The sequence below is a fragment of the Buteo buteo genome, chromosome 9 (assembly GCF_964188355.1).
Source record: "Buteo buteo chromosome 9, bButBut1.hap1.1, whole genome shotgun sequence".
NCBI classification, from domain to species: Eukaryota; Metazoa; Chordata; class Aves; order Accipitriformes; family Accipitridae; genus Buteo; species Buteo buteo.
Genome location: NC_134179.1, coordinates 34556534 through 34571783, shown reverse-complemented (window position 1 = coordinate 34571783; position 15250 = coordinate 34556534). Strand labels below are relative to the sequence as shown.

The 15250-nt window shown below is 37.5% G+C and overlaps 1 protein-coding gene across 1 annotated transcript in view; it reads left to right on the top strand.

Annotated features, from left to right (window-relative positions):
* ADGB (androglobin) overlaps positions 1-15250 on the top strand; it is a 104682-nt gene that overhangs the window by 80083 nt on the left and 9349 nt on the right. Inside the window, exons 27-29 of the mRNA XM_075036817.1 lie at positions 5047-5243; positions 6465-6576; positions 13566-13753. Coding sequence (XP_074892918.1) covers positions 5047-5243; positions 6465-6576; positions 13566-13753 — 497 coding nt within the window. The remainder of the gene's footprint in view (positions 1-5046; positions 5244-6464; positions 6577-13565; positions 13754-15250) is intronic.

Sequence of the window (15250 nt, the reverse complement as noted above, 5' to 3'; positions counted from 1 at the left end):
GATAAAATTGGGACTGGGCTACTGTAGAAGCTAAAACAAAACTGGAATGAAAATTTTGTCATCTGAAAGCACGCTCGGCCAGTTAATTGACATTTGATTTTGAAGTGGTGCTTAATCTTACTGTTCAGAAACAATAGATGCAGCTGAATGAGGTACATAATTCTTAGGCAGATTTTCAATAATTGTCCCTGTAGTGCTCAGGTAATTTTTAACAAAAATGAAGTACTATCTACCTGCTTCCGCTACACTTCTTATATGTAATAGATTTTAGATGCTACTGCTATGCCATCTTACCTTCTTTCATAATCTTCATTTCCCTGTTTTCTATACACTTCACTTCTTAATCAAGCTATTTCCATTTTATTTGTAAGATCATGTACTATTTTGAATTTTTCATTATCTCTATGGGTTTCATGTTGAAAATTATATTCTTCATAAGCATTAAAAGTTTGCTTAAATAAAGCAGTTGTTCATAAGCAAACAAGTCAGCTACTGTACTCTCCATGGACACCATTATAGATCAATGTTGTAAGATATTAAAGTCTTCAGTCCTTTTATGAAGACTTTTAAATAATAAATCTTCTGTAAATCAATCAGTTTCTGCCTGTTTGAGCATATTCAGAACCTAAGGCAAAGACAAATTGTTCAAATACTGGATTATTGCTTTGCTAAAGCCCAAAATAGCATCATATTTCATGTGCTCACCTCCGCTATTTTGAACTGTGTAATTTCCTAACATGATCCTTTAGAAAAATGTTTTATCTAAATTTCTAATGCTGTGTGAGAAAAATAACTAATTTAATCATGTTTATGAAACATCTTGGTTTCTGCCTCAACTGCACCTTGTTATTACCAGAAATGTAAAATTAAATACCATGGAGACCATGCTCTTAAAGTACAATTCATCAGATGACAGTGTTGTGGTTTTAAAGGAAGTCATGGAGAACCTGTCATGATTCTGTCTCGGTTACCAAGATAATCGACAGTTATTTTTTGGTTACTGATTTTGGAATGTGGGAATGGATTCTTTAGTAGACTCATGGAAATAGAAGCAGGAAAGCCATAAGATAGCTCAGATTAGGGTCAGCATCACAATACTTGAAATAAATAGCTGAGTTACCCTCACTAAAGTGAAGGAGAAACTTTCTTTCAGGAAACTGTCTTGTTGGCAAAGATCATTGTCTGTAGACTGAAATAAGTTAAAAGGCACAATCAGATAAAAGAGAAGAGAAATGGGTTCCAACAGGTGCTGGAAGGGAGAGGTTGGGGCAGAATAACTAAGAAGCAGATTTTGTCTTTTCCAGACTAGCAGGCGGCATAGGTGAGAAGCACTTTACAAAGTATCCTCAGAAATCAGACACTCACATTAGGCTTCTATCTCTTATTCTTATGTGCTGTGATACAAATAATTTCTGCTAATTTAAAATTATTTTAATCCATCGTGAATCATTCAGTGAAATATCTGTTATATTAACCTGATTGAAAATAGGAAGGTTGTCATATCACGTTCGTATTCAGCAGTGGAGCCTATAAAAAAGCATTATGATTTTAGACTGTATTTGAAGGTGAAATGAATATTCTGATGCCATTTAAGTGTGCATGTGTGTGTATAGAGAGCTGTCATTTGGAAGGAATGACTGTGAAGCAGCCACTGTTCGATTTATTTTTTTTTTAACTATTATTTTTACAATTTTAGACCAAGTGGCCTTAAGATCTTTTCCTATTTATGCATCCTGTATATCACAAAGAAGACATTTTGTGTTACTGTTCCAAATCTTTCACAGCATCCAAACTAAATGAAAAGATTATGAAATGTACTCAGTATAACCAATATGACAGTGTCATATTACCGAGCCTGCTGAGTGTCTGTAGGTGCAATTTTAGGCATTGTAAAAGCATATTTCTTTGCTATTATCAAAAGTGTTAGGATATTATGGACTGTACAATAACAATCAATATAGGAACCTCCTTAAATACTGATGCCAAGTTCAGGTGGGGATTTTTACAATTGGTACTCATTACGACAAGATTCATACCATCAGTATCTAGTTGTTCTCTAAAAAAGTGTGTTTTCACAGAATAGGAATAATCAGAAACCACTGCTATGCCATCAGCACTGAACTTGTTAGTTAAGCAAGACACAATCCTCACATTTGAGACCTATTCAGTATCACACGTGTTCTGCCTCTCATAGAATTGATCGCTGTATTGAGAGAAGTACTCTTAAGTGACATTATTGTGCAAGCATCACCAATAAAACATTATCCCCGTTTCCCACCCACAACCTGTTAATTCATCTCCAGTCATAGCTGTTTTATAAATGTCTTTTATAGCTCAAAACCTACATTAAACCAATTGATTTTGAATATATTAACCTCTCTTGAGATGCAGCAGATGACTTGGACCTTGAACATTCGCTTGCCAATAAAGGAGTTACATATTGACACATTGCAAGCACAACTCATTTTGTTGATACAAGCATAGTAGTCCTATAAGCACAGATAGGCAAGTGAATGTTCATAATCCTTTTATTTTCCATAGTAGCAGCCTGATACAATCCAGTCTCAAAGTATCAAAATCTCATTCAGAAATTTATTTGAATCTGGAACTAAGGTAGGTAGGACTTCCTTCTAGTCAGAACTTTGCTTAGGAAAACCAAGACTGAATATTTACATATGTAGTAAGGAAAGTAATTTGGTGTCACAGCACCACCTGGTGACAATTGCTAGAAATATTATTTTGGATGTGTATGCATTTTTGGGAACTTTCCCAAGCCATCTTTCCAGCAAGGAAAGCAGAATGAGTCTTATAGAGGATTCCACCATTCTGAGCTGAGTTATCTTCATGGCAGGCTCATCCTCTGGGCAAACCATTATAAAGTTTTTCAATACTTAAGCTCTTCAGGTTTAGGAGAGAGAGAAAAGGAGGATAGTGAGGCATTCATGAAAGCTAATTATAGCCGAAGGAGTACAACCTCCCTTGAAACCCACCTACCTTGATATGTAGAGGTAGGCCCCTTCAGAGGGCAGTGCACAGCTCTAAAGCCCAGACACCAGACCTCCTGGAGAGGAGCTCACCTCTCTGTTGCCTACAAGAGGGAGTATATTTAGTTGGCCTCACTGCTTTAAAGCTACCTTTTTGTAAATTATTTGCACTGTCCCTTGATAACAGTGCTCAGGCAGGCATTGAAGATCTTTCCTGACTAGAAACTTTCATGGAAATATTGCAAATGGTACCCTAAAGGCAAGTTACCCAACTGGAAAACGTCTGTATGTAGAGTCATTCTTCCATGTGGAATCCAAATCGTTTCTCTGCAGCAGGCTTTCACACAGATGTAAAAGAACATGCAAGATTCCGGTCTCTGGATAATGTTTCTTCTTCATCCAAATGCACTTCTGTTGAGTAAAAGCCTCGTGATTTTGGTTCCCTCTGATGAAAGACTTGATAATCTAACCACTATGAGTTATGTCTCCTCTCATCTTCACAGCATGGGAAGCTAACTGATATCTGGAAGGCTCAGCAGGCTCTATTTGAGTGAGAAACTATTCCACAGACACAGGCTTGCTTAGGCATATCTTCTACAAAACAGCAGCCATGGAGTTGCATTGCTCTAAAAAATGGGTTAGAACAAACTAAATATTATCCTTCAAGTTTCTCTTACAGGCTGCCTTACCATGGGGACAGCAACAGGGATAGTTCAGGTGCTAAAGATTCTGAATGTCACACAGAAGAACAACTCATAGCTTGTGATTAGGAGGTTGAGACATCTTGAAGAAAGCATCTCTGCAAGGTCTTGTTTTCATTTCCCAACTTCTACTGATTTTCTTAGGAAAAAGGAAGCACTGCCTTACTGCAGAGGATGATGTGATAGCAAGTGATCCGTGGCATCTGACTTCCATAAGAAAGTATTTTCTGACTCCCTTTGAGTTTCTAGTAGCACACTTAACCTCTTATTTGGCATTTATACACTGACACACCACCAGTAAATTTTGCTGAATCTGGTCTAATAGTCCTGTCGAGTCCTGTAAACTTTCCTGGATGTTTTGTCAACCAGGTGAAACTCTGCATTTTTCTTTTGAAGTGTTGCAATGATACAGTATCATCCTTTGCTTCTACAATAAGCCTTGGGAAGAGTGAAGCCTTCTGTCCTCAGTAAAGTCAAAATATATCTCTTTCCCATTTGATGGTCCAGCTATTATTAGTGTAACACAGGTGAAGCTGCTTCCCCAGATGTGGGGGGTTTGCCCTTATTCAATTTTCTGTGAGATGTTCCCTTTTAGACTTCTCTTTCCTTTCTCTGTAGACATTCAGCCAATATAATGTCATAGATTTCAGTGGCATTAGAAATGAACACAAGTTTACGTTTTCTGGATTAATACTTCTGTAACAGCCCTTCTTTAGCACATTCCTGGTTTCACAGTTTTCTCACATTAATACCTTCCTTAGGAGACAATGATATACCTTTATAAATGATAGACCACAAATAGTTCTATAGGTCCTTTCAAGATTCGCTTTTTCTAAACTTCAGTCAGCTATGATCTTTGTGTCAGGTTGACATAAGAGACTTCTGTAAGGGTAGGAATTGCCAGAACTGTGGCCAATGCACCTCTCCCTTCCTTCCACCGGTATACACATTTCATTAAACTAAGTGAGCTATACAGAGATCCCATCATACAGAGTATAGGGCTATCTGTAGTATGTAATACATAGCATGATGCTGTGGTGGTTAGTGCAGGAAAGAAGTGCGCGTTTTGGGGGCGGGGGGAATTATATGCTTTATAAATAGTAACAACAGTTATATGTACAGTCTTTCAAGTTTCTCATTATTTACTTTGAAGAGATTTGTGATTTGCATGCAGAATGAAATAAGGGTAGTATTTGGAATAAGCACAATTGTATTTGGAACCTTGTGAGCATATTACAGCATTAGAAAATTGACTACGGTAATTCTTCTTTCTTATAGTTTCTGGGAGCATCTGTTTACCTCATATCAATAATTTATAGAATTTCTGGAAATTTACACTGACATTTTTTATCATCTTGCAGCAAGCAAAACCCAGATTATTCAAAGTAGTACAAAGAAGGAATCAGAAACTGGAGGATCAAAAAAAAAAGGTCATATTTCATCTTCAAAGGACACCAAAACTTCTATCAAGCCAAGACTTGTACGAGAAGGTCTACCTGTATTAAAAGAATCTTTCCTCTTGGAAAACTTTCAAAATAATGATGGAAATCCACAACGAGTAAGAGATTCCAAATCACTGGGATTTGGAAACAAACAAACAAACAAACAAAAAAACAAACCAATGAAAGGGTATTGATAATTCTTTTGGTACCTGTGGAGATCTGATATCCTGAGCCAAGAACAAGGAATCCGAAATTAAGATTGTTGGTAACTTCTGAATGAGGCTATGGAGAAAGGATAATGTGCAAATATGAATAACCAAATAACAAGGGGTCATTTTTGTTTCCAAATCAAGGTGATATATTCAATCTTTAAATGTTCATTTGCCAAATCCAGTTCAAGTATAGAGTAACTTTCAGCGAAGGGCCAAAACTACCAGTAATGAAGTTAAACTGGAAGTAATGAAGTTAAACTTCTGATGCATCAGTGTGAGTTTTCTTTGAAATATGAAGTAAGAGAAGGTCATCTTTAATAGTTTTAAGAGAAACACCTATTGCCAGTTAGCTGAAAGCTTTAGTAACACACACACAATAGCTGCTACTTGAGCCGAGTTTCTCAGCAAGGGATGTCAAAACCAGGGATTTTTCTTGACTTCACCTAGGATTATTTGTCTATCTTAAAAAAACAACATTCATCTTCTCAAAGAGTTCTTGTTTCTCTATCTCCAAGTGTTTCCCTACTGTGATTTTTCCTGATAATTGAGTTCAATTGCAACAAAATATTCCAAGGAAAAAAACAAAAAACTATTGAGAAATAAATTCCAGGGTTGTTCCTTTGACTCAGAACTGGCTTTAGAATTTGGAAAGCAATTTTTAAAGAGAACCATTTCCTGTTCAGTGTAGCCAATGTTTTAAAATAACCCATGGAACCTGTCACCTCTACCTCAAATTAAGACATCATTGAGTGCTAGTATTAGGGCTCAAAACCCTGTAGTAGGTCTTAAAATCAAAGACAAAAGTCTTTGTTTTAGCACATGGCGTACATAGGAAAGTTACATGGAAATCTTAAAGGAATGTAGCTCCTTATTGTGTAGCCCAGTTTAGTTTCACTTGATAGATGCATGAGTAATTGTTTAATTTCACAGGAATTAAAATAAAATCTGTCCAATTAACACTAATTTTTTAAGCTTCTTGTGAATACTGTAATGTGCAAGCTTTTAAGTTATGTGTTTTATTTGCTGAGTTCGATGGCTGGCAGTTCACTAACCTACAGGACTTTTGAATGCTTACTATAATTGTTATGTCTTCAGCATGTTAATGTACTGCATTTTCTTTCACAGTCTTACAAGTATATCATACAAGCATTGGTGTTGTATAATAGTTGGCCACTTACAGACAGTCAGTCTCTGTTTGTTCAGGAACTAAAAGAAATTGAGAAAAATGAAATCAAAGGTAGGTCAATCTAATATGTATTTAGTTGCATGCATCATGTTACTGATTTTAAAAAATGTTATATTACCACAAGCCAAGACCATTTGATATTTTTTCTTTTATTCACTTCTTGAGTGAAATAATTAAGAAACAAAGCTCTTTTTTCTGTGCTTCATAGAAATGAAGTTTGATTACATGATACCTTCAGTTCACAAATTATAAATAAATCAGTGAATACTCTGCAAAACCCACCTGAGCTTCTTAGAGCTCAACTTTAGGTAGGGACCTGGAATAGTTGTAGAAGTGTGACTGCTCCTAAACTCAGAGACCTATGAAGTGTAATATAAAGGCACAGTGCCCTGACAAAGTGCATCCAAACATAGAAGTTTCTACTGAAACTAAAGAAACATACCTGCGGATAATTCAAGAAAATGCACTGACAAGAGCGAAAAAAAGGCCTGGTTTGGGATATGTATTACTTCTGTAGTGCTAGGAGAAGAATTTAGGCAGGAGGCAAGACTAGCAAAGGTCCCAAGGACAGGCTGTATATTCAAGCCAGGAAGGGGACAGAGGAATTACAGAACCTTTTCTTTTTTTCCAGATTCTCTTAGCATTTCTTGTTAAGGGACAGAAAAAAACCCCAACATGTATTAAAAGCAGTTAGAATACTAGTCAGTATCCTAGAAATTAGATAAATGTCTCATATTTGCTTCTCCTTTTACCACTGGGGCTGACACAGAATGATTTAGATCCTAATTATGTTAGAAGAAAATTTATCATGCTGGACCCAACAGCCCAAGAGAGGCAAGGCTGTTACCACTCCACATCCCCCGGTCCAACCATTAGTGAGGCTGAAGATGTAGTCCCAGCAGGCACACACACACAGAACACACATACACACTATGTATATGCATATATACGTTGCCAGCCACACAGATTACAGACACTCAGAGCACTTGCACAAACTCAGACAGCACCAATGGCCTCATCCTGCTTCCCTCTCTGGCTGGACAGGGTGGAAGTTCACTGGAGAGACTATATATATATATATATATATATATATAAAAAGGTGGATCCTTCCAGTGTCTTAAACACCTACCCTGCTCCATAGCTGGCCCCTGGATCCCATATGAGCTCCTGAGGCTGCAGCCCTACTCCAGCTGCTGGTGTAGACCATCACACACACACACACACACACACGCAGCTGACTCCCCTGCGCTCTCACCTTTAGATTCCTGCAGAACCTAAAATATTACTTTCCACCATTCGGTAAATTTCCCATATCATTAATATTAAAGTTCTATAATGTAGCGTTCGCTACATATCAAGGTGCCACGCTTAGATCACTGGTCGGCCCGGACCAGGGAAAGAGACAGATAACACACACAGTGTGAGCGCCAACTTCCGCCTTTTATTGCGCAGTTAATTCCTTTTATACTAACAAGGGGAGGCAGGATTACAGGTACATCACAAGGCTGCGACTAACCCTCTAACTTTCCGTGACATCGCGAGATCTTCCGAACGCCGAACCCTACACTATAACTCAATTTTTAAAATATAAGATAAGGAGAAATTATTTGTGTTATCCTTCCTCATATATATACACTTGCTAATACCCTTAAATTTTCTTAGGAAGATTTGATCTTTATTTATTAGTGGTATTTCTTACTCTGGTTACATATTTCTGTTTGAATGTCTGATTTTTTTTTTTTTTTTTTAATTTTAATTACCCTGGGCTGAAGTTAGATTCATCAGTAGTAATTGCTGACATATATCATTTTATTTCCTCTTTTTGAGTGCAACATTTGAGATTTTTGCAGTCCTATTTCAGCTAGCATTACAGAACTTTACAAAGATGTATCTTGTTGATTTACTATAGTCCCTAGTCAGTTTTAGTAATATTTGAGGAGCTGTGCCACGTAGCCTTACAGAACTGGTGTACACAGCTTTTTAGTGGTGATTTCACCTGCTTTTTGTTTGTTGCACTCTTCACAAAATCATCACTTCTTCCTAGATGACTCCATTTATTCTCCTTGTTTACCCCTTAGTGCTAGGCTGCTTCTTACAATAGACATCCTATAACATTGTCTTATCTTTCTGAGCCAGCTACGTAGTAACAGCTTGCACTTACCACACCACTTATGGTACTGGTGTATATCCTTTCATACAGATATCACCATGGTCTGTAAAGCTGCAGGTCAAAGGAGGTCACTTAATCTCTAAGTTTCTTCACTACTTTTCAGTTGTTATAACTGAAGCTTGTCAATCTCATGAATATTCTCATGTTTAGTTCAAGGTAGCAGTATTCCAGTTCATAGGTTCCCTTCTCCATGTTAACTGATGCTTTGGCTCATTTGGAATCAACCATATTCAAGCCACAGTCAGTGATAACGAGCACGTTTCTCTTATGATTCTTTTTAAATGTTGTGATTTCTGTGTCCTCTCTTAATTGCTGCCTTTCAAAGAAACCCAAATCCATTTCACAGTTCATTTTAACTGGGTGTTTCTTTTCATACAAGGACATCAACAGATTGCCCAGGCCACCATCAGAGTTTAAAAACAACATATAACATAAAGTTTCAGCACCAACACATACTGTATTTACTACTTAGCATTTATTTTATGTACACCTATTAACAGCAACATTTATCTGAAGTGCTTACTATAGGTATTTTGGAAAAAAACATTTAATCTTTGGATCTTTTTCTGATTGTGAACTAGCCTTAAAGTAATATGAAAACTGAGCTTTACCATTTAGAGCTGCCAGCCCCAGTTATCAAACACACAATTCATATAATCACAGTGTTGGCATGTAACCAAAAAGGCGTCCTCTCACCATGTGATTTTTAAGAAAGCTGCAGTGAGCCAGGTGGAAAATTCCTGCAACAAATTTTCACCATTTCAGGTATCACTTTTTCACGTAAGACAACAGTGCCACCTGGAGTTAGTTTTGTATTAAAGTTAATTTATCATGGTAAAAGCGTTTCAGCTTCGTATTAGCATTTACTAGAGTCTTTTAAGCGTCTCCCTTTAAATGAAGACCCATACTATTCTACTATCGATATTGACCGATATTATAAATATTTATTAAGAAAATTTTTGAAGAAAACATGTTCTCTGGCATACAGATGCTATGATAATTTTATATTTTGTATTTGTTGATGCTTATTACTCTTTTCTTTCTTCAGAATCCTTAACACTGCAGTTTGGCGGTACTTGTAAAAAGAACTGTATTAGCAGAAGTTATTTCATGACTAATATTTAGTCATATTTATTATATATGAAATCTCTTTAAATGTTTTATTGAAGAGTTCATTGCACAAACAAAACATTAAAAAAGCATTAACCAGGAAAACCCAAGTACACAGAAATTAGAAAGTGCGAGATAATTTATTATTTATACAGTCTTCATTCTTTTCTCTCTTTTTTTTTCTTTTTTACCTTCCTTTGGGAACTGTTAATGGGGCAAGACTTCAGTGGAAAACTGGTAAAAAAAGTAAGGTCTGGATCATAATTCTTGTGTAAAAGGGGAAAAATTAGCAGGCAATCTTGCAACTGCTAATACCATTTTAAGTTGCTTGACTGTGCACAAAAAATTATTTTAAGATTTGTTTTGTATATATGATTTCCAGCTATTGCCTTTTTAGGTTCTTTGGTTTTACTTTTCTCATAGTAAGATCAGAAGTTTTACTGTGCAGCTGTCACAACCCAGAGTTGAATCATCAGCATGTGCTGAATGCTTACTGCAGCATGTATTTTATATATTGCCTTAAGTTAACTGAAAAGTATGAGCTGTTGATGAGAGAAGGCTGTGTATCCAGCTGGGAGAGCAGGGGGAGATAGGGCGCCCAAGCCAGGTAATAGAGGTAGCTTTGAAAAGGCAGGAGAGGCAATATCCTTTGGAATATTCCTTTTTTCTCCAGAGCTGGGAAAGTTTCTCCCCCAGGTTTTCTGTTCCCACGGGAGAACTTGCTGGCTCATGCCAAGGGCAGGATTTCATGAGATGTTTTACAGGATGTCCAGTTCTCCCTCTTTATCTCTTTCCCACCTTGCCTGTCCATAGTGATTAATCACTGGTTCAGTGAAAAAAACAGGTCACTGAGGATGCATGATGGTGGTAGAGTTTAAAGACCTGTAGACCTCTAAGCCATGCTCTCAGCCCACCCTACTACTGCAACCATATTGGTGGTTTGCTTCTATCCTGGTGTATTTTTACTGCAACTTTAGTGCCTGGATGAGCCCAACTTTGGAAAGATTTTTGACATTGCTATCTGTCGAGAATCCGTCTGAGGATCCAGTCAGAGACAGGAAAAGCAACATCTGAGCTTCTCAGTCATTTCCTAACCAAATCTGAAAGTTTCTCATGGGGCAAGTAATAGTCATTTCTGCCAACTACTGGGTAATTCCACTAAATGCTCAAGGCTTATTTCAGACAGTGGGAGCATGATATCTTCTCAAAGAAAATTTCAAAAGACTCCTTATGACTAAGATACATTCTCTGTAATTTGAATCTCAATAAATCAAGAGTAGCTGTCTCTCTTGCCTAAAAAAGAGGACTGTTGTATCTCAAGCTGAAGTTCTAAGTTTCAGATAAGAATTTGGTGTAATTATTTAGCTTTGTAGGCAAGACATGAGACTGGATGATCACTGTGGTCCCTTCTGGCACTAGACTAAATGAATCTCTGAGTAAATAACGGAAAAGTGGTAGAGAAGCTAATTTTAAGAGTTGCTATCAGCTGCTTGTCGTCACTGTCAATTGGTGTGATGGCCAAACTTTTCTTGGTGCCATACATACAAGGTAACTGCCACAGAGAGTTTGTGATGATCGTTGCATAAGCTATGAGCTGGAATGGCTTTTTACTGTCTGTATCATCTCCCTGCCTTTCTTCTCATCACATCCCATACAAAGCGTTTGCCTGGCTTCGTCCTTAGAAAAGCCCTGAGGAACTACTCCTGTCTCCCGTAGAGTCAGAGTAGGCTGCATGCTATAGTGCCAAACTGCAGCCAGTGTCCCCTCCAGGAATATCTGGAGGGTGATCCCAAAAGCCGGGAGACTGCCTGCTCTGCTGGGGGAGGGAGGAGGGCTGGGGGGGCCTGGACAGTGCAGCATACTGTTAGTGAAGAGAGCTCAACTGAATCCTGCCCTAAGCATTCATATCTGGAGTTAAAACAGGATACCTCATTGTAGCCCTGTCATTTCATATGCTTGTTTGTTATCTATCTACTAAATTCTGAGTGTATAACATAAGTCCAGAGCATCAAAATGTTAAAATTCAGTGTCAGAAAATAGTTATAGAAGCCAAACAAAACTTGTGGTATCCCATGACATAGAAAAGTCTTTGTCTGATATCATTTAGCTAGTAACGTTGAATGTCTCTTGAGTGTTTTTATAAACAATAAATAATTTATCTTTAAAAATTAATAATTCACTGAATAATGCATGTACACCAGCCTGATTTGTGGTGCTAATATGTTATGATAATGTGAAATTAAATGGAAAGCCATTTATGTAATGATAGTATAACTTCAAATAATGTCATCACTATTTATTTTATATTTGCATTTCCTCTGGAGTTGTTTAGTATCTTCAGTATTTGTGGACACCACTTTAATTTTTGCTTTCATTCTTTAATGTATGCTTTGGTAGTACTGAATCAATTTAAGCTTAGCACTTTGGTGCCATCGTACCTTATTTAAGTAGCATGAGGAGGTAAGAATAATCAATTTATACATAAACACATGTATAATGTATGATGTAATACATATATATAAAATATATTTGTATGTGTATTTATATGTGTATTACAAATATGTTTCTATATATTTAATATTTACAATTTTATATATGAATATAACCTCAGCCATGACATTGCAGATCTGACCCAAACCTCATTAATCATGCAGCACAGTGATTTGGCCTCAGTGGAAGGAAATCAGAAAAGTATAGCATTAAGTGAAAGGTACCTTGTTGTTATGGTCAGATGGTAAAACAGTCACTCCTTTCCTCTTTTTTCTAAGAGAAATGCCCTGTTTTATTGCATTGACTAAATCTAGGTTTTCAGCATTTGTTTCAATGTTTCAAGCAGTATGAAGGGGGAGGGAAATGGAGATTTCAGTCTCAGATCTTTAATCTTTCTCATAGTGTTGTGCGTCCATTCCAGGTTGTTTCAACTGACAGGTTCCTTATGCTATTAAAGCTATATGCTATTACAGGCTTTATTTATTTATTTATCTTAACAAGACTATGACATGCAAAAAGTTCCCACCAACCAAGACAGTGCAGAATAAGTGTTACAAAAGTCAGTTCTCAGTATCTTTAATTCAAACATATAGCATACGCATGCACTGACAAAATAATTAATCCAAAATGTTCTCAGATAGTTCTGAGAATGACAGTTTTGAATTTCTTAAATATGCATCAAATCTCAAATATATTTCTTTCCCTTAACTCCCTTGCATTTTTGGTGGCATGTACCTTCCCCTCTGCTCTTCACACTTTCAGGCTTACAAGGATATGCAACAGTGAGAACATTGACTTTACTTACTTTGAGCTTCTCCCCTGCCTAGTGCATAACACTGACAGAGATTGTATGAGAAGAGAATATATATGTATGTAAGAGAAGTAAGAGTCAGACTGTGATTCTGTACATTGCAGTCTTTGGATTGACCCATACACAAGACAATAATGCAGGGACTGTTGTGCAGGGACCATGGCATCTTCACAGTTAAGCTCTGGGTAAAGTGGTATTTAGGACAGATAAGGCTGTCACAATATGTCCACCTTGTAAGTCTGTTTTTAAAAGTTGCTTTGTCCCCACATCCTTTTCTTGGTCCAACAATAAATGTTAGTGTAGTACTTGAAAATGTCAACTAATTAACTGACTTTTCTTTGTCTTTCTGTATGGCTGTTTTGTGCTGTTATTCAACCCTGGATATTACATGGGGAAATACATTTCTGGATGGCAATGGTATCCTCTAATTCATCATGCATCATAACTACATCTGAATAGTACATGGGGAAAAGCATGAGGAGCACAGTTTTCCCCCAGTGCTCAATTATTCTGAAGGACAAAAGTCTGCAAGTATTCCTAAACCAAGTAGAAAAACAAAAGATAAAGCATCTGAGAAGACAGAAAAAGAGAAGTCCAGTAAAGAAAGAGGATCACTTCTATCTCTTGTGTCTCAACCTGAATCTCAGGTGAGAACAAAGCCAAAAACTGGTTTTGTTGAATATGCCGTCATTGTACTGAGTGTAAAGATATTTTCAGGTCTGCAGATCAGTATTACTAGCACTTCTAGTGTATCCCTTGCATTTCTCTGTGCCCTGCTTTGCCACCTTTTTAGTTTTACTCCTGAGAGAGATCGAGTTACACATGTAAAAGACATTCATCTTGCATTTAGAGATGAAATGTGCTCATTTCTTTGTTTATGTATAAAGCAACCACTGATTGTTCCTTTTGTTGGTCTAGTTTCTGTCTCTGCTGAAGGTTTATTAAATTGTGTGAATTTGCCACATTCATGTCCCATTAGGCCTCATAGTCGTGGTTTTCATAGGTTCCCGGGGAGATGAAATAGGTCTTTCCGCTATAGTTCCTGTCTCATATGTCACAATTGTCATTAGCATGTGGACATACAGTGGCAGAAAAATTGGTACCTACTTGCCTACTTGGAAATTATTCTCATCTGTGGTGGGATAATCTGAGTGTTCTGTGGTAGACCAAAAGGCTACCGCCAACCTGTGTGCCTTAAAAGGAGTAACTGACTTTATGGATTGCAAACAGATTAATGGAAATCAAGGAAGGAACCGACAGCTCCTCTTTTAATGGTATTGCTTTTGCTGGGAATTTTGCTGCCTCATGGCAGGTAGTTCAAGGGCAAGGCACCTCCATAGAGTTTTTCGTGAAGAAATCTCTACTGAATTGTTTTCTTGACTAAACCTGCTGCACAGCAAACTTTTCTGATTCACTTCCACACCTTATTATATAGAGTTCCGGAATAGTGCCTTAACCCTTCTTTCAGAGCAGTCCAAGTGGCTGCAGCTGAGATTGTTGGCCACAGAAATGCAATGCAGCTTCAGGCTGTGTCAGATTTCTGCCTTCAGCTCCAATGATGGGGTACACTGGGGGTGCTAGGATGATAGCTCTTGGGAGTCCTTCAGTCTGCCACTAAAACAGATGCAAGTTTCAAGATAGAACTGCTTGCAGGTAAAGAAGATGCCCACCTTCAGTCTCAAATAAAAGCTGAACTTCTATCTCTACTTCTGAATCTTGGGCTTAAAAGTTCTACAAGTTGTACAGTTTCCAGAAATATATGCAGCTCAATATCTCATTCATCAGTCAGACAGCAGAATAGTCTCCTGCACTTGAGGCACTACTTGTACCCTACAGTTCTGGAGAAGCCATGCGTTAAGGCAGTTTAGAAAATTTGGGAAGTGTTTGGAAAGAACCAGATGCCTCATAAGACAGAGCAAGATGGATTTCTACACAAAAAGCCTAGTTTAATATAGTAAGACTTCTAGTAAAAAGGGAGAGGAGAGGAGAGGAGAGGAGAGGAGAGGAGAGGAGAGGAGAGGAGAAAGTGAAAGAGGGAAGGGAAGGGAATAATAGCTACAAAATACTCTTGTTCAGACAGACTGTTGAAAAGAACCGGGAGTGTGGAGCATGCTATATGGGAGTGGAGAGAAGCATATAAACAG